Source organism: Colobus angolensis, unplaced genomic scaffold (genome assembly GCF_000951035.1).
Source record: "Colobus angolensis palliatus isolate OR3802 unplaced genomic scaffold, Cang.pa_1.0 Scaffold9, whole genome shotgun sequence".
In the NCBI taxonomy this organism is placed as follows: Eukaryota; Metazoa; Chordata; class Mammalia; order Primates; family Cercopithecidae; genus Colobus; species Colobus angolensis.
Genome location: NW_012122931.1, coordinates 12,061,216 through 12,084,583, shown reverse-complemented (window position 1 = coordinate 12,084,583; position 23,368 = coordinate 12,061,216). Strand labels below are relative to the sequence as shown.

Sequence of the window (23,368 nt, the reverse complement as noted above, 5' to 3'; positions counted from 1 at the left end):
GAGGGGAGGGAGGGGCTGGGCCTCTGTCCACAGCATTAGTGCTGGTTGGAGGGACGAGGGGGGGTGCGGAGCCAGCCAGGCCGCCCTCTGGTTCCCACAGCAGCGGAGCAGAGCGGGCTGCCATGGCGCTGGCCAGGCCTGGGACCCGGGACCCCCAGCCCCTGGCCTGTGTCCTGCTGCTGCTGCTGCTGCTCTGGGCCCCCGCCCTTTCCCTCCTGGCTGGTGAGTTGGGGCCCATGTCTGGGGGGGCCTGGGAGAAGGTCTGTCCTCCACGGCAGACACCCCAAGCCTTGGCTGCTCGGGCGGCGGGTGGGCTGGTCCGCGTGGGTGCAGGCCTGAGCTGTGGGGTGCGCAGGAGTGAGCAGCTGTGGGCCCCCAGACTCTGTGGGGCTCTACGGAGGTGAGTGTGTTCTGAGACTTGGGGGGCTGTTTCATGTTGGGGGGTTGTAAGTTTTGGGGTTGGGGGATTGGGGGCTGGGCGTGATTTGAGAGAGCAGATGAGGGTGAGGGATGGGGTGCATGTTTTGGGAGGTGCTCTGTTGCATCCTGTAAAGGGCTGGGGGTTTGAGCTGGGGAACTTCTGGATTTCTGGGGGCTGAGTTTGGGGAGTTGCAGGAGGCGTGAGCCTCACCCCAGAGCCTGTTCTGAGTCGCATGCTGGGTTGTGGGGCACAGGTTGTGGGTGTGTTAGAGCTGGGAGGTGGATGAGCTGTCTGGGGTGAGCCGTGAGTTGTGTCTGAGGAGTTGGGTGTGGTGAGCTGTGTCCCAGCACACGCTGTGGGGTGTAAGTTGTCCAGGGTTGAACTGGGTCTTTGCTCTCAACATGAGGGGTGTGGGATGGGCACAGCAGACCCCAACTCAGGGGACTGGGTGGAGAAGCGGGAGGGAGTGCTAGGGAGCTGGGTGCCTGCCCGCACCCCTCCGTTTGTGCAGTAGCCCTGCCCGCGCCCCTGCATTTGTGCGGTAGCCCTGCCCGCGCCCCTGCACTTGTGCGGTAGCCCTGCCCGCGCTGGGGGCTGCTGGGGATGCTTTGGGTCCCTACGGGGTGTCTGGGGATTTGGAAACGTGTGTGTCTCCTGCCGCCCCCTCCCCAGCATTCCAAGGCCAATCTGAAAGGACTCCCTGAAGCCAGGCCCCGTTCGTCAAGCCCTTTTTGCTTTTGTCCAAGGTCTCGGAGGCTGGAATTCCTCCTGGGGGGTCCAAGGGAACGCTTGGTGTTAGTAACTATAGTTACAGGGGCTGGGCATGGGAAGTCCCCTGCCCCCACCACCACAGGCTGGGGCGGCAGCCAAAGAGGGCCTGGGCTCTCCTGAGGCTGGGGGAGCCCTCCCTGCCCCAGAGCTCCACAGGCTGCAGGGTGTGGGGGCCAAGCCTCTCCCAGTCCCACCTGGGGACCCTCATGTTTCCCGCACTCACAAAGCTTTCATTTCCTAGCCTCTCTATGGGGCCCTAGGGAGGATGTGGACCCCATTTTATAATGAAGGAAACTAAGGCTCAGAGAGGAATGGGGACTTATGAGCTGGGCTTTGCTGGCAGGTGACTTGGACTCTGTAGAGGGGCGGGGCATGGTGGGGGGTGGTGGCTGCTCCTCTCTGTTCTCTGCATACAAAGCACATGAGATCCCAGTCTGTGGATCCGGGCTCTGTCCCCTGCCCTTTGCTCACACACCCACACTCCACACACCTGTGTGGCATGCCCAAGGGCACACAGCGCCACAGGGACAGGTGCCACAGACACGTGGATCTACCAGCACATGCACCTACACACATGTGCACACACAGGGCATGTGCTTGCACACCAGTGTGCACACCCCAACACGCATGTGTGGCCATATGTGCATTCACACTGTGCACTCACAGAGGACCTGGAGGCACACCGTGGCTGGAGGCTGTGGGTGGTCTGGACACTGTGTACACTCACCCCATCAGGCCTGCTGGGGCACCCAGGAGTGGGCAGCCTTTCCTCTGCCATTTCTGTGCTGGGAGCCCCATCCCTGGGGATCCCTAAAAGTTGGTGGGGGACACTGCAGGCATGACCATTTCTGCACACTGGTACCCTAGCCTGCCTGCCGGGAGGGGAGTGACTGGGGATTTTGTCACTTGAAAACCACTTTCCATCCTGGAGGGGATGGGGGCTTCTGGAGGCCATGGGCCCCTGGCTTTGCTCCCCACCCCTGCCAAGCCCTGAGCTGGGCCCCTCCATCCTGGTCCCAATTTGCCACAAAGGCCCAGCTGGTTGCCATGGAGAGGACCAAGCATCTTGGAGTACAATGGGGCACACTGGGCTCTCACATCCACCCTCCCTTCCCCGAACACCCAGGGAGCCCAGCAGACAAAGGGGCAGTGAGTACAGGCCCCAAGTCCGGCCCCTCCTCCAGCCAGAAGGGGGTGGGAGCCTGCGGGACAGAAGCAGAGATGGAGCAGAAAGTCACACACATTCAACCCAATGTCAGGATCCTTTGGACAGTGGGTGTCTGCCTCAAGTAAATAATTGTTGATGAGTAAGATCAGCCACTCCATGGCAGGCACTGTGCTATTAACAAGGTCTAATTTACTTCTCCCAACAGCCTATGAAGTCGGCTCTGATACCCCCAGTTTACAGAGGAGGTAAATAAGGCCCAGAGATGGCCAGTCCCAGAGCCAGGCAGCCCCAGAGATGGCCAGTCCCAGAGCCAGGCAGCCCCAGAGATGGCCAGTCCCAGAACCAGGCAGCCCCAGAGCCAGTGCTGGGATTTCACAGTACGCTGTGCTACTAGCCTAGGCAAAGTCGCCTCTCTTCTCTGTCTCCACAAAACGAGGACAGACTGACTCACTCTGAGCCCTAGTACAAGGATTCGAAGAGAAGGCAGTGAGTGGTTCCCCACCCCAGGTTTTGGCATGGAACCCCCAATTTCAAGGGAAATTTTAGATGGAAGCCCATGAACAGTTAATAGTAAAATTGTTAGAAGTGGCCTGTTTGGGTGGCAGGTGGGGAACCCCGCCTGCTCTGTCTCCCCCTCACTTCAGGAGGTAACTCACTGGAACTGTGCTCTGAGCCCAAACTCAAGGGTTCGTCAGTGCCAGGCACGGGGTAGGTGCTTCGTCCCTGACAGCTATTGCTGCAATTACTGTTATCAGAATTACGTCTTTTAACCTCAGAAGGTAAACAGTTTTGAAAAAGAGTATTCCAAATTATTCTGCCCAAAATAGTATTTCACCCTTTCCTGATGACTGAGTGAGCGTCTGTAAGCCTCCATGGTTATTCAGCCCTACCCTTGCGGGGGTAGAGCCTTGGGGCCCAGGGATATTAGATGAACAATTTCTTCCCCTATGCTAGAAGTTCCCACACCTTAGGAGGTCTTAGGTCGCTTCTTAGAAATATTCTCTCTCTCAATTTGTTGGGACAGGAAGCTTCCCCAGTAAAACACTTTCTTTTTTTGCTTGTGGTTTTTCTTTCTTTCTTTCTTTTTTTTTTTTTTTGTCTGAGAAAGGGTCTCACCCTGCAGCCCTGGCTGCAGTGCAGTGGTGAAATCATAGCCTCAACATCCTGGGCTCAAGCCATCCTCCCACTTCAGCCTCCCAAGCAGCTGGGACCCACACCATGGTTGGCTCATTTTGTTTTGTTTTGTTTTGTTTTTGTAGAGACAGAGTCTCACTATGTTTGCCAGGCTGGTCTTGAGCTCCTGGCCTGAAGTGATCCTCCCACCTTGGCTTCCCAAAGTGCTGGGATTACAGGTGTGAGCCGCTACACCTGGCTTCAGTAAAACACTTCTCATCAGTTGTTGGCTGTTATAAACAGGCCTATTATAAGTGCATGAAAAGTAGGTATTACTAATGAGTGAGGCCTGAGACGCAGTGGGATTGCTAACAGCTGGGTTTTGGATAGACGGGGAAGATTGCCCACTCTGCCCAGGCTGATACTGGAAGATGTATTCCTGTGAAAACCTTTAGAGATTTTTTTCCAGGGTGAGGCAGTTAAAATGTACTAAAGTGACAATATGTGGGTGGCAATTTAGCGTTTGCAAAGTGGAAATTTCACATGCATTGGGAGATGTGGACCTCTGGGAAATCAGGAGTGGATCTGATTCTTCATCTCAACCTGGGGCAAAATTATCAACCTCTTTGAGTTACAAAAACAGAAATTTTCTTAATAGCACCCACCTTTTCTGGTCTGAATCAAATATAACAATGTAATAATAGACGCACAGGCCCAAGCACATAGTAAGCACTCAGTAAACGGCTGAATCCTCCTGCCCTCCCCAGGACAGGGCAGCAGGTCCAAGGGGAGGGGCTGGTGTCCGTTAATCCCTCCCTGCCAGGTCGGCCCAGGCAGCCTGAGGTCAGAAGGGATTTGTGAAGATAAGCACAGGCCCCTCGTTGCCCTGGCAACAGGCCCCGCCCCTCCAGCCTAGCCCGGGGACAGCCCCTCCTCCGCCCTGCTGCCCGCCACACCCCGCCCCTCCTTGCCTCTCCTGTCTGGCCTGGGTTATCGTGGCCTCCTAGGCTCACTCCTGGAAGACAGACAACCTGAGGTCAGCGGTTCCCACACCTAAAAGTGAAAATCCCGTGGCAGCAGGTTGCAATGCAGATTCTCAGGCTCAGGGCCCAATTCTAAATGTGGGGTCTGGAGTGGGCTCCAGGAATCTGTATTCTTAATTTAGTGGATCCTAGTGATTCGAGGAAGCTTGGAGTGAGGCCCTGGGTTTGGATTCCAGCCTCACTCGGGCTGTGGACTGTGAGGCTGCTTTGAGTCTCCCTTTCCTGAGCTGTAAAACAGGGATCATAATACTGTCCGCCTCGGAGGGTAAATGCCAAGATCAACTGAGATGACGCAAGAAAGATGGCTGTCCCTCCCAGGCAGGACTGTGGCACTACTGCATGCCTCCCAGGACGGGCAGCTCCTTCCCTTCCCTCCCCTCCTGGCTCTGGCTGGAGAAACTCCTTCCTGCCATGGGGTTGGACTCTGTCTCCAGGGCTCTGTCATTTACAGCCCATCTGCTCCCACGGTCCTGGGAAGATCCCTTGTGACAAGGCACCTCCCCCACCCCCCAGGATCCTTTCCTTGGTGCTGCCTCCCCAGCATGGTCCCAACTGCTCTGAGATAGGGGACAAAGCTTCGGGTTGGATGGCAGGGAGCGGGGCGGGGGGGTGGGGGGGGTCCCTTGTACCGCACAGGTGAGGGACAGTGCTCTGTGGGGATTAAGTGAGGGGCCTGTTGGCACAGGCGCCGGCAGCTGGGGTCCTTTACCGTGGGTTATGAGTGCTGCACCCTCCTGAGCAGTGCTGGCCACACCTCGTCTCAGGGCTGTGCCCCACATCACCTTGGTGAATCCTTTCAACACCTCCATGAGATGGGCACTTTTTGCACCCCAGATACAAACCAGGACTGCCCGATGCCCTAAACCTGTGCCCTTTCCTGAGGGAGCTGGAAGGATGCGGGTCAGGCCACAGGACAGCCCTGCCTGGAATGCGGATGACGCCTGAGAGGCTGCCAGCCTTATCTGGGGGGCTTCACCAGAGTGGGGGAGGGAAGGGTGCAGAGTCCGAGCTATTCTGGGGTCTGGTTAGTGTCTAGATGACAACCTGGGTGGGGGAGGGGCACCTCTGGGAGCTGCAGGTGGGGGTGGGGGAAGGAATGGGGGCTGTGTCTTCTGGAGGCTCCCCTCCCCCATCCTTACCGAGTTCCTACCAAAAGCAGCCCTTGACTGCGGTGCGGAGGGGTTGACTAGCTCAGCATTTGATGAGGGGCTTCTATTATCCAGTTTTCAGACTGAGAAACGGAGGCTCCGTGGGAGAAATGACTTACCCAGGGTCTCACAGTAACTTTCTGAGCTGAAATTGAACCCAGGGCTGTTTCACCTCAAAGCCCAAGTCCTCGCCTGGGGGTGACAAGGCTCTCAGGAAGGCAGGAAGAGAGGAAGGGGGCTGAGGATCTCTGGGCGTGGCTTCCAAGCCAGTTGGTGACCCTCTGTTAGAGACAGCGCCAGTGCTGGAAGCATCATGGTGGCCTGGGGCAGGTGTCCCGTGAGCCATCTCAATACCTGCTCTGTACCACACGACCTCGGCCAGGCTGGCCGCTTAGGTGTTTGCTGATGGGGGATGAAATGAGGGCCAGGGACCCTCTAGAAGTTCCCAGGCCAGTGGCTGGTGGAGGGTGTGGGGGGTAGTGAGGTGGAGAAGGAGTGGGAATGAGACCAGCGGAGCACACGATCCCCCTGCCTTTGAAGTTGTCCACCCATCCTCCCGAGGTCGGGCCCATCTCCAGTTTCACCCAGGGATGGAGTTACCAGACCCCTGGCAGAAGAGGTGGAGGGGGCAGTAGGAGGAGCCTCACCCTCTTGGACCTCCTCAGATGGATGGAGCCTGCAGGAGGCAGACCCCTCCCTAGGTGGAGCTGAAATAACCCGGATAGACCTTGAAGCCTGTCCCAGCGAACACTAACTTGCTGTGTGAAGTGGACAGGGCCGAGCAGACTCAGCAAGTCTTCACTTACTTTCCGGGGCCTCCTTTTGCTGTCTGGTGCAATGGGCATGACAGACCCTACCTCAAAGGGGGCCTGCAGGGACAAGACAGTGGAGGGAAGCTCACAGCGTCAGGGAGCCCCTGCTCACTAATCCTGCCCAGGAGCCAGGCGTCCTTGGTCCTATTTCTCTGCTATAGACTCTCCGAAAACCATTGCCAGTTCTGGGTGCAGATGTGTGCAGCTTACTGGGACCTGGCTTGCAGACCCCTGACCCTCCATCCATCCTGTGCATGGAGAGACCCATGTTGCTTTCGGGGTCTGGGGTGGGCCTGAGAGGGTGGGGAGATTGTCTTTGTAACCTCTGCCCGCCCTGCCCAGCCAGTTTCTTCTTTCTACAGGGACGGTGCCTTCAGAGCCCCCCAGTGCCTGTGCCTCAGACCCGTGTGCTCCAGGGACCGAGTGCCAGGCTACCAAGAGTGGTGGCTATACCTGCGGGCCCACAGAGCCCCAGGGCTGTGCCACCCAGCCATGCCACCACGGCGCTCTGTGTGTGCCCCAGGGTCCAGATCCCGACGGCTTCCGCTGCTACTGCGTGCCGGGTTTCCAGGGCCCACGCTGCGAGCTGGACATCGATGAGTGTGCATCCCGGCCGTGCCACCATGGGGCCACCTGCCGCAACCTGGCCGATCGCTACGAGTGCCATTGCCCCCTTGGCTATGCAGGTAACAGCCTGGGCCGCCCTGGGAGGAGGTCTGTGATACGGATCCCATCAGCTGCTCAGAGTGCAAGCATTGTGGCTTCCGCTTTGACTTTCGTGTAGGGACGCCCCCAGGTATCCAGGCAGCTCTAGGGTATACCCACTTGGTCTGACTACAGAACTAATGCTTTGCGGGCTTTCCTGGCAGCAGCTCTGGGTGAGAGTATGTATGTGCGGGTGCTGGCATGGTGTGTGGCACATCTCAGGCACTCGATAAATGTGATTTCAGTCCGGCCTAGAGTTCAGTTTGGCTCTGGGGGTGGAGATACCCCTCAGACATCTCTGGCAGTGTGGACATGCCTGGGGTGACTTTAATGAGGATGCCCAGATAGTCTGTCTAGCACTTACTTCAGGCCTGTGCCAAGCTGTCATGTAGACACTGTCTACATGACAAGCACCATGAGCTCATTTGAATACTCCTGATGTGGTCTGGAATGCAATGTGGACCCCTGGCCTCTGGGTCTCCCCCAGAGTTCTAGCATAGAGACATACATGGTCTCATTCAAACTGTAATGTTGACGTACCCCAGGGCTCGCTGCTGTCTGGAGTGGGATAATGTATATGTAAGTGATCAGAAAAGTGACTGGCACTGAGGGTACCTTCTCCAGAGTGTGGCCCGTCCCAGGCCCACCCATGGTCTGAGCCGAGAGCATCCTGGAGCAGCTTCCTAGAGAGGCCTGAAGTCGGGAAGGAGGGCGTAGCTAGGGACAGGTCTGGGAGCGAGGCTAAGTCCGGGGCAGTCTAGAGTCTGCAGTGTAGATGCTCTGGATTCTACTTCAATCCTGAATTCGGACAATTGTACTCTGAGGGCAGGGGGCAGTTTGAAGTTACTTCAGAGCAAGGGATACAGATTGGGGGGCTGAGTTGCAGGGCAGGGGGCCTATAGCGAAGTGATGGCAGCTGATGAAGAGAGGTTTGGGAAGCTGGTTCCATGCATCTTTCTCATCGTTCCAGTGTCTCGGTGTCTGGGTGTATTAGTGTACATGCCAGTGCAGGTCACATCCGTCTGTGTGTCTCCTAGTTCCAAGATCTGTTTTGCATCCGTAAAGCTCTGCCAGTACCTGGGGGTGTCTCTGCAGTCTGAGTGCATGTGTGAGCAGTGGGTTGCGCGGGCAGTGGGTTGCGCGGGCAGTGGGTTGTGCACCCGGATGTGTAGTGCTCACGCACTTCGGGTGACTCTTCCTGGGTAAGCTGTGGATGTGAGTGGGGGCAGCATCTGCCGTGACTCATTCTCTCCTCTTTCCATTCCAAGCCGGGTGGGGGAGTTTGGGATTTCCAGACGAGGCCTGGCTCCCCCTGGCACAGAGGGTGGGAGTGGGGATGGGGAGGGATGAGGGAAGGGTCACAGGAAGGTGGGGCCATATTTCGTGCTCAATGAACTGAGAAGGGGGAGGGTTCCAGCTGGAGTCAGCTGGGCCTCTGGCCCCCCCTTCACCAAACGCACTTAGGGGGCAGGGCTCACTGGAATCTACAGTGACGTGTGAGTCCAGGATGATCTCAGGCAGTGTATCTGAAACCCTGGGACTCTCCATCTCCCTTCCTCTTCACCCTCACCATGGGAGAGCCACTCAACTGTCTTGATTTGCCCAGGACTGTGAGGGTTCCTTGGACTTGGTACTTTCAGTTCTAAAACCAGGACAGTGCAGGGACACCGGGAGGAGTGATTACCCTACTCAAGCATCTCCTGCCTCTCTGGGGTCTCAAAGCCACCAAAGTGGACCTTCTAAAAAGTAGGTAGGGCCAGGTGCGGTGGCTCATGCCTGTAATCCCAGCACTTTGGGAGGCCGAGGTGGGTGGATCACTTGAGGCCAGGAGTTAGAGACCAGCCTGGCCAACATGGTGAAACCCCTTCTCTACAAAAAAATACAAAAATTAGCTGGGTGAGGTGGCATACACCTGTAATCCCAGCTACTCTGCAGGCTGAGGCACGAGAATCACTGGAACCCTGGAGGCAGAGATTGCAGTGGGCTGAGATTGCACCACTGCCCTCCAACCTGGGCAACAGAGCGAGACTCTGTCTAAAAGAAACAAACACAAACAAACAAAAAAAACCTAAAATGTACGTGGGAGCAAGTCACTTACCTGTCTGAAACTTCCGGGATGGACCCGGAGGTTACCTGGTCCTCAAGGCACTAACACCTCCCACCCGACTCACCTCCTCCACCCTCTCCCTTGCTTCCAACCCTCCAAGCACCCCGCCTAGGGCAACATGGCCCTGGCCCCGAGCAGAACTTGCCTCCTGCTGCAGTCTCTTTGGAATCCAACGGCTGCCGACAGTCCCCTATCTGAATCCTTCAAAAGCCTGTTCTTCTAGGAAGCCTTCCCAGAACAGAGCAGACCCCGGCTATTGCTTTCCCAAGACCCAACCCCTTTCCTTGTTGAACTTGGCAACATCAAAACCCAGCTCATTTACCTAACTACTGGCCAAATCCCACCCACCCCCACCATGTACTGGCCTAGACTGTGAGCCCCATGAGGGCAGGGTTGTCTGTCTAGTTTATCTCCCTGCCTTTGCAGGCGTGACCCCCCTACCCCGCCCCACCACCACCACCACCCGGCTCTGAATGAATGAACCCAGGAGTCTCTAACTCTGGAGCAGGCCTGGCGCGGCCTCTTCCTCCCTGCTCTGGGTGTTCATCCTGCGCCCTGTGTGTCCCCTGCCCTGTCCAGGCGTGACCTGTGAGACGGAGGTGGACGAGTGCGCCTCGGCGCCCTGTGTCCACGGGGGCTCGTGCCTGGACGGCGTGGGCTCCTTCCGCTGTGTGTGCGCGCCGGGCTACGGGGGCACCCGTTGCCAGCTGGACCTTGATGAGTGCCAGAGCCAGCCATGTGCGCACGGGGGCACGTGCCACGACCTGGTCAATGGGTGAGCGAGCGGCGGGGCAGGAGGTTGGGGCGCCGGGTGCCCCAGTGCGGGGAGGCCCGGGCGCGGGGCAGAAGGGGCGGGCGCGCGCTCAGCTCCGCCCGCGCACCCTCCCCAGGTTCCGGTGCGACTGCGCGGGCACCGGCTACGAGGGCACGCGCTGCGAGCAGGAGGTGCTGGAGTGCGCATCGGCGCCCTGTGCGCACAACGCGTCCTGCCTCGAGGGTCTCGGGAGCTTCCGCTGCCTCTGTTGGCCAGGTGTGTGCATGCAGGTGCGCGGCCTGGGGTAGCCGGATAGGTATTGTGTATGTGTGCGTGGCCTGGGGTGGAGGGGTAGGTGTGCGCGTGTGCGGCCTGGGGCGGCGGGGCAGATGTGTGGCTGTGCGTGGGTCCTCGGGACCAGAGTGTGTGTGTGATTGCAACCTGTCGGAGCCTCAGTTTCCTGATCTACAAAATAGGGCTGATCGTAGCGCCTGCTCCTGGGGTTGCTGCGGGGAGAGCGAAGGTGTGACGCCTGGGAAACCCTTGGGACGGGCCTGACAGCTGCAAAGGGCTTGGTAATTAACGCTAGTAATAGTAGTAAGACTAGGCCGGGCGCGGTGGCTCACACCTGTAATCCCAGCACTTTGGGAGGCTGAGGCAGGCGGATCACGAAGTCAGGAGTTCGAGACCAGCCTGGCCAACATTGTGAAACTCCGTCTCTACTAAAAAAACAAAAATTAGCTGAGCATGGTGGAGTGTGCCTGTAGTGCCAGCTACTCGGGAAGCTGAAGCAGGAGAATCGCTTGAACCCGAGAGGTGGAAATGAGCTGAGATCATGCCGCTGCACTCCAGCCGGGGCAACAGAGCAAGACTCTGTCTCAAAAAAAAAAAAAAAGAAAAAATAGTAGTAAGACCAGTAACAGCAGCAATAGGCCGCTGCTGCTGAAGGCTGCCATGGTCATCCCTGCTGCCCTCAGTGCGTCCCTCCCTTGCCGTTCGTGGCTTATTCCGAGCTGCGGTCCCTTGCTGGCCCTGGCTAGCCCGGTGACAGTGAAGAGGTGCTGCCTGGCAACCCCGTGAGACCTGATGTCTGCATGTGTGTGCCCCCAGGCTACAGCGGCGAGCTGTGTGAGGTGGACGAGGACGAGTGTGCATCGAGCCCCTGCCAGCATGGGGGCCGATGCCTGCAGCGCTCTGACCCGGCCCTCTACGGGGGCGTCCAGGCCACCTTACCTGGTGCCTTCAGCTTCCGCCACGCTGCGGGCTTCGTGTGCCACTGCCTTCCTGGCTTTGAGGGTGAGCCCCTGTTAGGGAAGTGGTCAGCCCGTGTCCAGATGCCCAGGGAGGGATCTTGTGCCACCCCCTACCCCACACCCGAGTCTGCCCTCTCTTGGACTCAGTCTCCCTAGCTATAGAATAGACCCTCTCAGCCCCTGCCTGGCTCTGAGGGTGCAGGTGGGACCCACAGCTGGGCCTCTTGCAGGAGCCGACTGCGGTGTGGAGGTGGACGAGTGTGCCTCACGGCCATGCCTCAATGGAGGCCGCTGCCAGGACCTGCCCAATGGCTTCCAGTGTCACTGCCCAGATGGCTACGCAGGTGTGTGGGGTGGGGTGGGCCCTGGCACCATCGGAATTGGTGGTCCTCGGGTGAGAAGGTCCCTTCTGTCTGGATGTGTGGATTGATGGGGTTAAGGAGATCGGGGAGGAGGTGAATATGAGGGCCCAGGTGACCGCTGAGGGTGGCTGAACTAGGACTCGCTTTGGAGGTGAGACTGGGGCTCAGGTGTGTAGTCCCGGCAGCTGGGGCCATAGTGGGCTGAGGTTGTCTGGGAGAACATGTGGAGGGACGGTCTTCAGGAAAGATGGAGGTGGTTCAGCCAGGACAGAGAAGGACATAGGCGCTATTGCAGAGATTTAGGGGGCAGCATCTGTAGAAAGATGACTCTGACCTTTGGGGAGCTGGGGCCTGTCAGGCAGGAGTTGGGGGCTCAGAAAGTCTCCCCCTGCCTTGGGTGCATGCAGATGCACAGACATAGGACACCGGTGAGCCCAGGGAACTCCACCTCCAACATTGAATGTCCCTGCCCCCTCCGGAATGCCTGCGACACCTCCCTCACGCCCGCCCGCATTCCTGCTGGGGCACACTGCCTCCTCTCCCTGGCAGGTTCCTGGGCACAGGCTCCTCTACCAGAGGAAAGAGATGGTGATCACATCTCCCCCTCCCTCCGTCACCTGAAGATGGTGGGACCCAGGGTCCCCCAGCCCTGGATGGATGGTGGGACCCAGTGTCCCCCAGCCCTGGATGGATGGTGGGACTCAGTGTCCCCCAGCGCTGGGTGGCCAACACTCCTGGGGGCCCTGAAGGCCCATCCACTGCCTCCATGGGCCGAGGTTCCCCAAGTCCTGCTCCAAGAGCCATGGCCTCCTGGGTGCCTGGCACACAGTGGGCCCACACAGCATGTCTGGCCTCTGGGAAGCATTTGCTCTGCATCTTGTGTTTTCCTTGCCACAGCCCCATGAGGCAGGGGTTTAAAACCCCATCTTACAGCTGAGAGGATGAGGGGGTATCATCCCCCAGGTTCACCAGTATCAGCGGGAACCCGGCTCCTCTCCCAGTTGAGCTTAGCTGTTGGGTGACAGGGAAGGCAGACCTCTGAGGTCAGAGCCAGAGAGGGGGGATCCCAGCTGCAGGGCCAGGCTCTTTGCCTGTCCTCCCTCCCTTTAGGCCGTGCTGGGCGTGGGGGAGGCCAGTGCCTGGCATTCCTGAGCAGGCTCCGAAGGAGGCAGCTGGGCCAGGCAGGGAGCTCTGTCCCTCCCCACTTCCCCAGCCTCAGTGCCCGCCCACCACTCTCAACCTGTCTGGAGGGCATGGCAATGGAGCCGGGGGCTCTGTGGACCTTCCTGGGCCACCTGTGGCTCCTGACAGGTATGGAGGAATGTGGGCCCTGGGCAGGAGGAGGTTGGTGGGTGGTGGTTCCTACGAGGAAGCTGTGGTATTTGTGAGCTGATCAGGGCTGGGCTTCAAACCCTGGTGGCTTCTCTGGGCCTGGGTTCCTCCAGCTGGGATGTGGCTCTTTCTGAACTACAGTGGGCTATGGCTTCTTGACCCAAGCTAGGGCCTGAGCACCTGAAGGGATCCCTGGAGGGAGGATAAGGCAGCCCATTCACAGCCAGTGTGAGGGCCCTGGGGCAGAGGGACTGAGGGGTTGGAGCCTGGGGGGCCACTCAGAGTGCCTCAGGTGCATGCACTACCCCACTAGCTCCTCCATTTCATCACTCTGTCCATAAAAGCCACGCCAGGCCCTTTGCTAGGCACCAAGGACATACTCAGGTCCCTGAAGATCTTAGCTGAGTAAACAGATACGTTTAATACGGGGTTCTGGGGAGCTGTGCCTATGACTGGAGAGCGATACAGTAGTTTGAGGTTGGGAGTTAGGGAAAGCCTCTGGGCTCTTTGAGTTTGGGCTTTGCAGGATGAGTAGGAGTTTGAAAGGAAGGGTAAGGGAGAATGAGGCATTCCAAGCAGGTAGAACAGTATGAGCAAAGCCCCAGAGTCAGGACTTTCCAGGAAATGCTTGGAGGAATGGGAAGTTCGAGGTTTGTGGGAAGCAGGATTGAGGCTTAAGAGCCTGGTAGGACCCAGCCCATGAGGGCGTCTTAAATGTCAGGGTAGACCTGAAGCAGCAGAGGAACCTGGCCAGGTGATGCTTTAGAAATAGACCTCTGGCTATTGGTGGAGATAGATGGGAAAGGGCTTCTGAAGGCTGGCAAACTGGAGGATGCAGGATGGTCATCCAGAGAGCTGGTAAGGCAGGAGATGGAGGGTGGGAGAAAGGGGGCATTGGAGAGTGTTTAGGAGATTAAATCTACAGGGCCTGGAGACTCACCAGGTATGGGAAGGGAAGGGACATCTTGACTTCTGGCCTAGAGGGGACTTGAGGGGACCATGAGAAATCCTTTGGGAATTGGTTTGGTTGATAGGTACTGAGGTCCCCATCACAAGAGGCATGTAAGTTCTGGGTCAATACTGTGGTTCTGGCCCCAGACATTACTGAGCCTTGGCTTGGTCTCTCCCAAAGGGCCGACATGTGAGGAAGATGTGGATGAATGCCTGTCAGATCCCTGCCTGCATGGCGGAACCTGCAGTGACGCTGTGGCAGGCTATATCTGCAGGTGCCCAGAGACGTGGGGCGGGCGCAACTGTTCTGTGCAGCTCATTGGATGCCAGGGCCACACCTGCCCACTGGCTGCCACCTGCATCCCTATCTTTGAGTCTGGGGTCCACAGTTATGTCTGCCGCTGCCCACCTGGTACCCATGGACCTTTCTGTGGCCAGAATACCACCTTCTCTGTGATGGCTGGGAGCCCCATTCAGGCATCAGTGCCAGCTGGTGGCTCCCTGGGTCTGGCACTGAGGTTTCGCACTACACTGCCCGCTGGGACCTTGGCCGCTCGCAGTGACACCAAGGAAAGCTTGGAGCTGGCGCTGGTGGCAGCCACACTTCAGGCCACACTCTGGAGCCATGGCACCACTGTGCTTGTCCTGAGACTGCCAGACCTGGGCCTAAACGATGGCCATTGGCACCAGGTGGAGGTGGTGCTCCACCTAGCGACCCTGGAGCTACGGCTCTGGCATGAGGGCTGCCCTGCCCGGCTCTGTGTGGCCTCTGGTCCTGTGGCCCTGGCTCCCACGGCTTCAGCAACTCCACTGCCTGCCGGGATCTCCTCCGCCCAGCTGGGGGACGCGAACTTTACAGGCTGCCTCCAGGACGTGCGTGTGGATGGGCACCTCCTGCTGCCTGAGGATCTCGGCGAGAACATCCTCCTGGGCTGTGAGCGCCGAGAGCAGTGCCAGCCTCTGCCTTGTGTCCATGGAGGGTCCTGCGTGGATCTGTGGACTCATTTCCGTTGCAACTGTCCTCGGCCCCACAGGGGTCCCACGTGTGCTGATGGTGAGGAATAAGCCAGGTGGGAAGGCAGCACCTGAGATCTGGCTCCCTCAGCCTGCAGGCCTCACACCTGGCACCTTCTCTCCCTGCAGAGATTCCTGCTGCCACCTTTGGCTTGGGAGGCGCCCCAAGTTCTGCCTCTTTTCTGCTTCAAGAGCTGCCAGGTCCCAACCTCACAGTGTCTTTCCTTCTCCGTACTCGGGAGCCCGCTGGCCTGTTGCTCCAGTTTGCCAATGAGTCCGCAGCTGGTCTGACAGTATTCCTGAGCGAGGGTCGGATCCGGGCTGAGGTGCTAGGCGGTCCTGCTGTAGTGCTCCCTGGGCGCTGGGATGATGGACTGCGTCACCTGGTGACGCTCAGCTTTGGGCCTGACCAGCTGCAGGACCTGGGGCAGCACATGCACGTGGGTGGGAGGCTCCTTGCTGCCGACAGCCAGCCCTGGGGTGGGCCCTTTCGAGGCTGCCTCCAGGACTTGCGACTTGATGGCCGCCACCTCCCCTTCTTTCCTTTGCCACTGGATAACTCCAGCCAGCCCAGCGAGCTTGGTGGCAGGCAGTCCTGGAACCTCACTGCAGGCTGTGTCTCCGAGGACATGTGCAGTGTAAGTGTCCAGGGGGTGAGGATGGGGGTTCTTTTTCTAGGATCTGTCCTACATCACTGGGGCTTAGTGTGTCCTTTGGCTGATGAGGAAACTGAGGCTAAGGAAGTGAAGTGACCTGCCCGGGGTCCCACTACAGGAGGGTGGCAGGGCAGATTTGCATTCACACCGCCTCTTCAGCCCAGCTGCTCCTACCCTCTAGCAGTCCCTGTGCCTCCCCCAGCCAGTCCTGGTCTGCGAGAGACACACTGACTGAGATAGAGGCTGCCTGAGCCTTTCTGCGGGAGCTACTTGGGGAACAGGACACCCTTTTGATCATGAACAGAATTCCGCCAGCCCTGGAGTTGCAACAGCTTGGGCATGAACTCTGGTTCCTCTCTTTATTGGCTGGGTGACTCAGGCAAGTGGCTTTGCCTTATGGAGCCTCAGTTTTCTCCTCTGTAAAATAGGGGTGCTAGCGACTTCCTCTCCACTCGTTTGTGAGGAGATACTGTGTCTGTTACTAGGTGCTCAGTGAAGAAGCGCTGCAATGCTGGTTATGGTGGGTGATGCTAACTACAGTCCTGAGCCAACCCCTGCCCTGCCTCTCCCACAGCCTGACCCCTGTTTCAATGGTGGGACTTGCCTCGTCACCTGGAATGACTTCCACTGTACCTGCCCTGCCAATTTCACAGGGCCTACGTGTGCCCAGCAGCTGTGGTGTCCTGGCCAGCCCTGTCTCCCACCTGCCACGTGTGAGGAGGTCCCTGATGGCTTTGTGTGTGAGTGTGTGTCCTGCGCAGCTCCCGTGCTGGGTGCTGGACACCCAAGCTGGTTAGATCCCATCTGCACTCTCAGGGCTTGGAGGATACTGGTGGACCAGGCATGGCAAGCCCCAGGGCAGTGTGGCAGGGCCACCGCATGTAGAGGGACAGAGTTTCTGGAGAAGGTGAGCCTGTACCGGGCTTCAAGGCCAGACTCTGAGAGCCACAGGGCAAAGGACATTTTATGGAGGGGCATAGCGTGTGCAAAGTCCCTGAGGTCTGCAAGGATAGCGGAAGTGCAAGGGGCCAGCAGGAATGGGGTGGGAAAGTTGGTAGGGGCTTTGAGGACACCCAGTCAGGCCGCTCTGACTTTATCCCAAGGACAGCGCGGAGCCTCCGGAGGGTTTTAAGCAGGATAGGGGCATGACCAGATCTGCATTTTACAAAGATGACTGGCTGCAGTGAAAGGCAAGCCTTGGCGGTTAAGGTGGCACAGCTTCACGGAGGAGGGAAGGGGCCAGATTCTGCCAGGAGTTGCTGCTGGCCAGCCTGTGACCTGGAGGGTCACCTAGGCATGGCACCCCTCCCCCTACTCCCCACCCCCAGCACTGGCCCAGAACTGCTCCTCCGTGGGTAGGAAATACATTGGGGGTAGAAGTGAGGGTGGTCGGGGGCGGCTGCAGTTTCCAGGATTAGATGATAGGTGGGTGAGTGTGCCCCGCCCCCAGTAAGTGGCTTGTCTCCCACTCGCTGGGGGAAGTGGGGAGGTGGCATTTCTGGAGAAGGCTCCGTGGGCCATTCCCTGAGGCTCCTTCTCTCCGCAGGTGTGGCCGAGGCCACGTTCCGCGAGGGTCCCCCTGTCGCGTTCAGCGGGCACAACGCGTCGTCTGGGCGCTCGCTTGGCGGCCTGTCGCTGGCCTTCCGCACGCGCGACTCCGAGGCCTGGCTGCTGCGTGCCGCGGCGGGCGCCCTGGCAGGCGTGTGGCTGGCAGTGCGCAATGGCTCACTGGCGGGAGGCGTGCGCGGAGGCCACGGCCTGTCCGGCGCAGTGCTGCCCATACCTGGGCCGCGTGTGGCCGATGGTGCCTGGCACCGAGTGCGCCTGGCCATGGAGCGCCCGGCGGCCACTCCCTCGCGCTGGCTGCTGTGGTTGGACGGTGCGGCCACCCCGGTGGCGCTGCGCGGCCTGGCAGGTGACCTGGGCTTCCTGCAGGGCCCAGGTGCCGCACACGTCCTGCTGGCCGAGAACTTCACCGGCTGCCTGGGCCGCGTGGCGCTGGGCGGCCTGCCCCTGCCCTTGGCGCGGCCCCGGCCCGGCGTGGCCCCTGGCGCCCGAGAGCACTTCGCGGCCTGGCCTGGGACGCCGGCCCCCATCCTCGGTTGCCGCGGTGCGCCAGTGTGTGCGCCCTCGCCCTGTCTGCACGGCGGTGCCTGCCGCGACCTCTTCGACGCCTTCGTCTGCGCCTGCGGCCCGGGCTGGGAGGGCCCGCGCTGTGAGGCCCACTTCAACCCCTGTCACTCCGCGCCCTGCGCCCGTGGCCGCTGTCACGCGCACCCCGACGGCCGCTTCGAGTGTCACTGCCCGCCCGGCTTCGGGGGCCCGAGCTGCAGGTGGGACGGCTGGGCAGGGGCGCGGGCGCGGGCCCAGGAGAGGGGGTGACCAGGGCAGGGGTGGGCTGCGAATGCCCCCTGGGACTGTGGTGGGGCAGAGAAGTCTGCCAGGTCTGTGGATGAGTCTCTTCCCTTCCCTGATCCTCGTGTCCTTATCTGTGACATGAGGAGGACAGTTTAATTTGATAAATTTCCTGATAAAACACAGATCAAAACACACCCAGTTAGCTTGGAATTTCAGATAAACAGCGCTGAGGTCTGGGGCTGGGAGCCGCCTGCCACTTACACCAAGGTTCATCCCTGTTGGTCACTGGTGGGGTGGAGGGAGGGGATCAGGCTTTAGCGCTTCCCTTATTCATCTCGCGGTGGCTCTCCCTGGAGCCCAGTGTGTGGAAGGGGGATCTGGCTGTGGCCTGATCCCAACCTCTCCCCTCAAGGAATGTCCAGGCATTGATTGCGTTTAGGAGCTGCTTTTGTTCAGAATCCTTACTTTTTGTTGTCCTCAGAGTCCTCTGAGATTCTGGAAAGTAGGCGACCCTTCCCTCCCACCAGGGACTGCAATTCCGTGACCGATAGAGGAGCACCCTGAATTCCATACATGAGAACACAGGCTCAGGTGGCCCACGGTCACAGCACTGGGGAGGGCAGGTCCCAGGCGTCCTGCACCCACTCCAGCCTCTGCTCTCTCCCCAGGTTGCCTGTCCCATCCAAGGAGTGCATCCTGAATGTCACCTGCCTCGATGGCAGCCCGTGTGAGGGTGGCTCTCCCGCTGCCAACTGCAGCTGCCTGGAGGGTCTTGCTGGCCAGAGGTGGGTCTGGAGGCCTGGGAACTGTGAGGGGGTCCAACGAGTGTGAAGGGCTGTTCCTCCAGCCAGGGTGGGGTGGGGGTCCTTGCCCACCTTCTCACCCCTCCCTGGTATCACAGTCACCATTGTCACTTGAGTTTCCTTCCATGTCTTCCAAGAACATCCTCTGTGATACAGACCACTGCTGGGCAGTGGTTGCCTGGTAGCAGTTATGGGAACAGCCTCAGCCCACTTGCAGGAGACCGTAAAATTGCAGATTCTGGGCCCTGCAGACAGTGGCGTCAGCTCCCGGGGCACCTGCCTTCACACAGGCTCCCCAGTCACCCTAATGGGATGAGAGTCCTTCTCAGTCATGACTGCTCCGGTGGTCACCTGGCAGGGCCCAGCTGGGCAGGACCAGCGCACAGGGGCAGTGAATGGATAAGCTCTGATGCTTGCTGAAGAGGGGGTGGGCAGCAGAGCAGCTGGGAGCACAAGAGGCAGCCATGGGGGAGCCGCTTTCTCAGCCCCCCTCCTTCTCCAGGTGTCAGGTCCCCGCCCTCCCCTGTGAAACCAACCCCTGCTTGAATGGGGGCACCTGCCGGGCAGCTGGAGGGGTGTCTGAATGTATCTGCAATGCCAGATTCTCCGGCCAGTTCTGTGAAGTGGTGGTGAGTGTTGCCGGGGTGAGGGGCTGTGGACGTGGCCTGCTGGGCCCTTGGTGAGATGCTGCTGCTGGAGAGAGCACAGCACTGTGGGACTGTTCCTGGGCCACTCTGTCATGGGGTGGGGCAGTGAGAGGAGCCTCAGGTCCCTTCCACACCCCCCACACAGGAGGTATTTCCACTCCAGGGAGAGCTTTGGGCGCTGCCACCATCTATTGACAAGAGCACAAAGCTCCTGGCTGGGTCAGGGGCTTCCCCAGAGTGCCCGGGGCAGTGGCAGTGAGGACAGATGGTCTCTGCCAATCCAACCAGGACTCAGGGCCAAGAGGATGTTGGTGTTCTGGGATTTAGGTTGGTGACTCCAGACTGAGTTGGAAGACCCGGGGCGATGGGGGGTGGCCTGGGAGTCTGCACCGGAGCAGGTTCGGCCACTGTGCAGGCTGGCCCCAACCCCAGGGGGCTCAGCCCGGGGGGAGTCTGGACAGACAGTCGAAGGCGAAGGCGGCAGGGGCTGGAGCTGTGACCCTCCCTGACACACCCCTTCCTCGGGGTGGGGGTGGTGGGGGGAAGGTGGGTGCTGGCCAGGAGAGGCTTGGAAAGGTAGTCTGGGGAGCAGCCTTGATCTCCACAGGCTTCTGGCAGCCTGGGTCATAAACCACAAATCCCCTCCGCTTATGGGGAATGTTTCCTTTCAAGTTGAACTTTTACAGCCTCTGGCTTCCCCACCCAGCCACCTCCCAGGGCAGGGGAAGGAAATGGCTTTACAGCTCCTCCCCTAAAATGTTCAGGGGTGGAGGCTGGCAGGGCCCTCTCAGGACCAGAGGGACTTTCCTCTCTAGTTTTAGGACCCAGGTCACAGCGGGCTGAGAAGCCTGGAGGTACAGAGGGAGGCTGGTGAGTCCCAGAGCCCGTGCCTCTGGGATCCTCGCATCCTGGGACTTCAGAGTCCCAGGCACGTAAAAGCTTTGATGGGGCATCCTGGGAGCCTGTGACTGGAGACAGCAAGGAGGTTTGCTGGGCCCCCTGAAGCCTGGGCCAGGGCTTGCAGGGACAAGCTGTCAGAAGAGTCCCCTGCTCCCTGTGCCACCCCGCCCCGGCAGGCAGGCCCCAGTGGATTCTGACCTTGCTGTTGTGGCAGGGGGCCGCTCAGTCTGCCCCTGCTCCCGCTCTGCCTCATCTCACCCTTGTAGGCTTCTGTGAAACCCACGCACCCTGCTTAGCTCCTGCCGGGTGTCCGTCTCTGTCCTTCTAGCCAGAACTCCTTTGTTGTACAGGACTCCCCCAAGCAGTGGCTCTGACAGGTGGTTTCCTGGCACTTGCCTGTACACCCCTGGGGCTGGGTCTTCACCACTCCCAGGGCAGCCTGCTCCCAGCTCTGATTTTCTCTGAGCAGGTCCTTGTGCTGCTGAGGGCCCAGGGTCCTCCCTTTCTCTGTGGTCTCAGGCCTCGGTGTTGTGTCTCTTGCAGAAGGGCGTGCCCCTGCCGCTGCCATTCCCGATGCTGGAGGTGGCCGTGCCTGCAGCCTGTGCCAGCCTCCTCCTCCTCCTCCTGGGCCTCCTTTCAGGGATCCTGGCAGCCCGAAAGCGCCGCCAGTCCGAGGGCACCTACAGCCCAAGCCAGCAGGAGGTGGCTGGGGCCCGGCTGGAGATGGACAGTGTCCTCAAGGTGCCACCAGAGGAGAGACTCATCTAGGCCAGCCTGGCTGCCGGCACCAGCACCTGGAGGTCCTGAATGGTTTCTACCTGGAGACCCAAGGAAGCTGCTGCCAGGGCTCGGGACATTGCTATGGAAGTGTCCCCTTGGCTGGCAGCCTCTGCCTCTGCCCCATCGTGGATGGAGGATGAGGGGAGCAACTCAGGGAAACAGAGGCCTAGAGAGGCTGCGGACTTCATCCCACCCTTGGAGTTCTGCCTCGGCAGGTGTACGGCTGTGCGTGGGAGGGCACATGTGGGTGCACACAGTGTGTGTATCTGGAGGAGTGTGTGTCTGAGTGTGTACCTGGGCCCGTGTTAGTCTACAGATGCTAGTGTGAGTGTGTCCTGCCGGGGCTCCAAGGCGTGTCTGCTGCATTTGCTGTTTGTCTATGACTGTGATGGGTGTGGCTGATCTCAGGAGGCAGTGGCTGCTCCATGGGGTCAACCATTACAGTCCTGGGGCAGGGGCGGCCTAAGGCTGCATGTTCTCCAGGAGGCCAGGCCAGGGTTGCCCAGGCACCAAGGCCAGGGCTCCTGCCTCCTTCCCCGCCTCCAGGGACTGCTTCTGCCGTGGAGGCAGCTGGGAAGTCAGGGGAGGCCACTGGCAGAGGCTCCTAGAACAAACGTCCCTTCAGGCAGGTCTGTCTGCCAGAAGCCAGAGCCAGTCATGCGAGGGAACCACAGACCCACCCGCCCCTCAGCCGGAGCAGCCCAAGGGAGCAGAGGAGGGGCTGCCTGGAGCTTCCCACCCTGCTGTGGTCCTTTGTCAAAGGGGGAAGGCACCCCCCGCCTACCTCACAGGGCTGCTGTGAGGATCGGAGAGGACGACAGTGGGGAGACAATCTGGACGTCATCAAGTCCCGTCTGATGGGAAGGATCGTCTGCGGGTCCTTCTGGGATAAGGATGACAGAGCAACCCTTCTCCTGCCCCAAACCCCCCCAGCTCACCCAACCACCTCTGGGTCTCCAGCTCCGGTCCTCCCTGGCAGCCTGGCGAGCGAGCTCCTTCCCCTGATGACTAGTTGCCTCGACACAGATTCGGCGAGAGGACTCGAAGGAAGCCCTCTGGGTTGTCTGCTGAGTGGAGGAGCTCAGTGAGCACTGGCGCTGCCTCTGTGTCAGGGCTGGGCCTGCAGAGGCAGACTCAGGGGAGACTCCGCTGCTTGCTCCCAGCCCCTTCCCCGGCGATGCCCATCACACTGTGACCTCCGATCCCTGAAGGGCACTTGCCTAAGGGCCTGGCCTCCTTCCAGCTTCATGGACCTGGAGATGTGCCCTTTCGTCCTTCCTGCTTCTCAGGCCAGGAGATCCGTTTACGCTTTTGGGTCAACAGTCAGCTTTTCCTTTCGGTTTCGGTGGGTCCCAGAGGTGTGGGTGTCCAATCCAAGGTGGAACCACATGACAACTTGGGGGACTGGGACATGGGACTGGGAAGTCAGCAGAGGCTGGGATAGAGAGGGCCCTGAACGCCAGGCTCAGGGGCTTGCCTGGTCCTTATCCTGTAGGGGGTGGAACCACCTTTCCCTGAACTTTCTCTACAACCCTTGGGAACGGTGGGAGGAGGCATCCGGTTCCGTCGCCTTAGCCGGTTCCAGGGTCAGTTTACTGAGTTAGGGATTTGGAAAACCTGTGTCAGCTGTGACTCCTATGATATTTTATGTGGAACCCCAACATGTAGATGAAAGCTGGCTGTGCCCTCTGTTCCTGGCTCCTATTGGTCCAGGTGGCTGGTTTTTTGTTTTTTGTTTTTGAGATGGAGTCTCACTCTGTCACCCAGGCTGGAGTGCAGTGGCGCGATCTCGGCTCATTGCAACCTCTGCCTCCCGGGTTCAAGCAATTCCCTGCCTCAGCCTCCGGAGTAGCTGGGATTACAGGTGCCCACTTTTAGTAGAGAAGGGGGTTTCACCATCTTGACTACGCTGGTCTTGAACTCCCGACCTCATGATCTACCTGCCCCGGCCTCCCAAAGTGTTGGGATTACAGGTATGAGCCACTGTGCCTGGCCTGGGTGCCTGTCGTTCAGGCCTGTCAGTCCTGCAAGGGAGAGCATGGTCAGATGCTGGGCGAGTTGGAGGGGGTGGGTGGTGTGACTGGGCATGTTTCACACTATGGGTGGTCGATTGGTCTGCATTTCCACCCCCTCCAAACACCAGCGTCCAACAGAGGCAGATTCCCAGGCTCTGTTCTTGCTAATGAGACCTGTGGGGGCGACTTGCCAGGTGTCCCCTTGAACTTTTTCCTGGCTCCTGGGTGCCCTCAACATCGTTGGTGGCCTGCAGT

At 59.5% G+C, this 23,368-nt stretch overlaps 2 protein-coding genes across 3 annotated transcripts; both read left to right on the top strand.

Moving 5' to 3' along the window:
- The first annotated feature begins 40 nt into the window (after positions 1-40).
- On the top strand, positions 41-22,776 carry CRB2 (crumbs family member 2). 2 transcript variants are annotated; one of them, XM_011931407.1, is made up of 13 exons: positions 41-222; positions 6,839-7,162; positions 9,868-10,063; positions 10,179-10,318; positions 11,153-11,338; positions 11,526-11,639; positions 14,122-14,994; positions 15,084-15,592; positions 16,185-16,350; positions 17,157-17,943; positions 18,637-18,753; positions 19,274-19,400; positions 20,862-22,776. In XM_011931407.1, the coding sequence occupies exons 1-13, from the start codon at positions 123-125 to the stop codon at positions 21,084-21,086; spliced, it is 3,864 nt and encodes a 1,287-aa protein (XP_011786797.1). In that variant the 5' UTR covers positions 41-122; the 3' UTR covers positions 21,087-22,776. The 2 variants fall into 2 exon arrangements, with proteins under 2 accessions (XP_011786797.1, XP_011786798.1); XM_011931408.1 differs by lacking the exons at positions 18,637-18,753; positions 19,274-19,400; positions 20,862-22,776 and adding an exon at positions 18,002-18,161 and having other exon boundaries at positions 17,157-17,962.
- On the top strand, positions 21,126-22,770 carry LOC105504179. Its single transcript, XM_011931467.1, has 3 exons — positions 21,126-21,323; positions 21,728-22,081; positions 22,262-22,770. The coding sequence occupies exons 1-3, from the start codon at positions 21,126-21,128 to the stop codon at positions 22,700-22,702; spliced, it is 993 nt and encodes a 330-aa protein (XP_011786857.1). The 3' UTR covers positions 22,703-22,770.
- Positions 22,777-23,368: the final 592 nt, after the last annotated feature.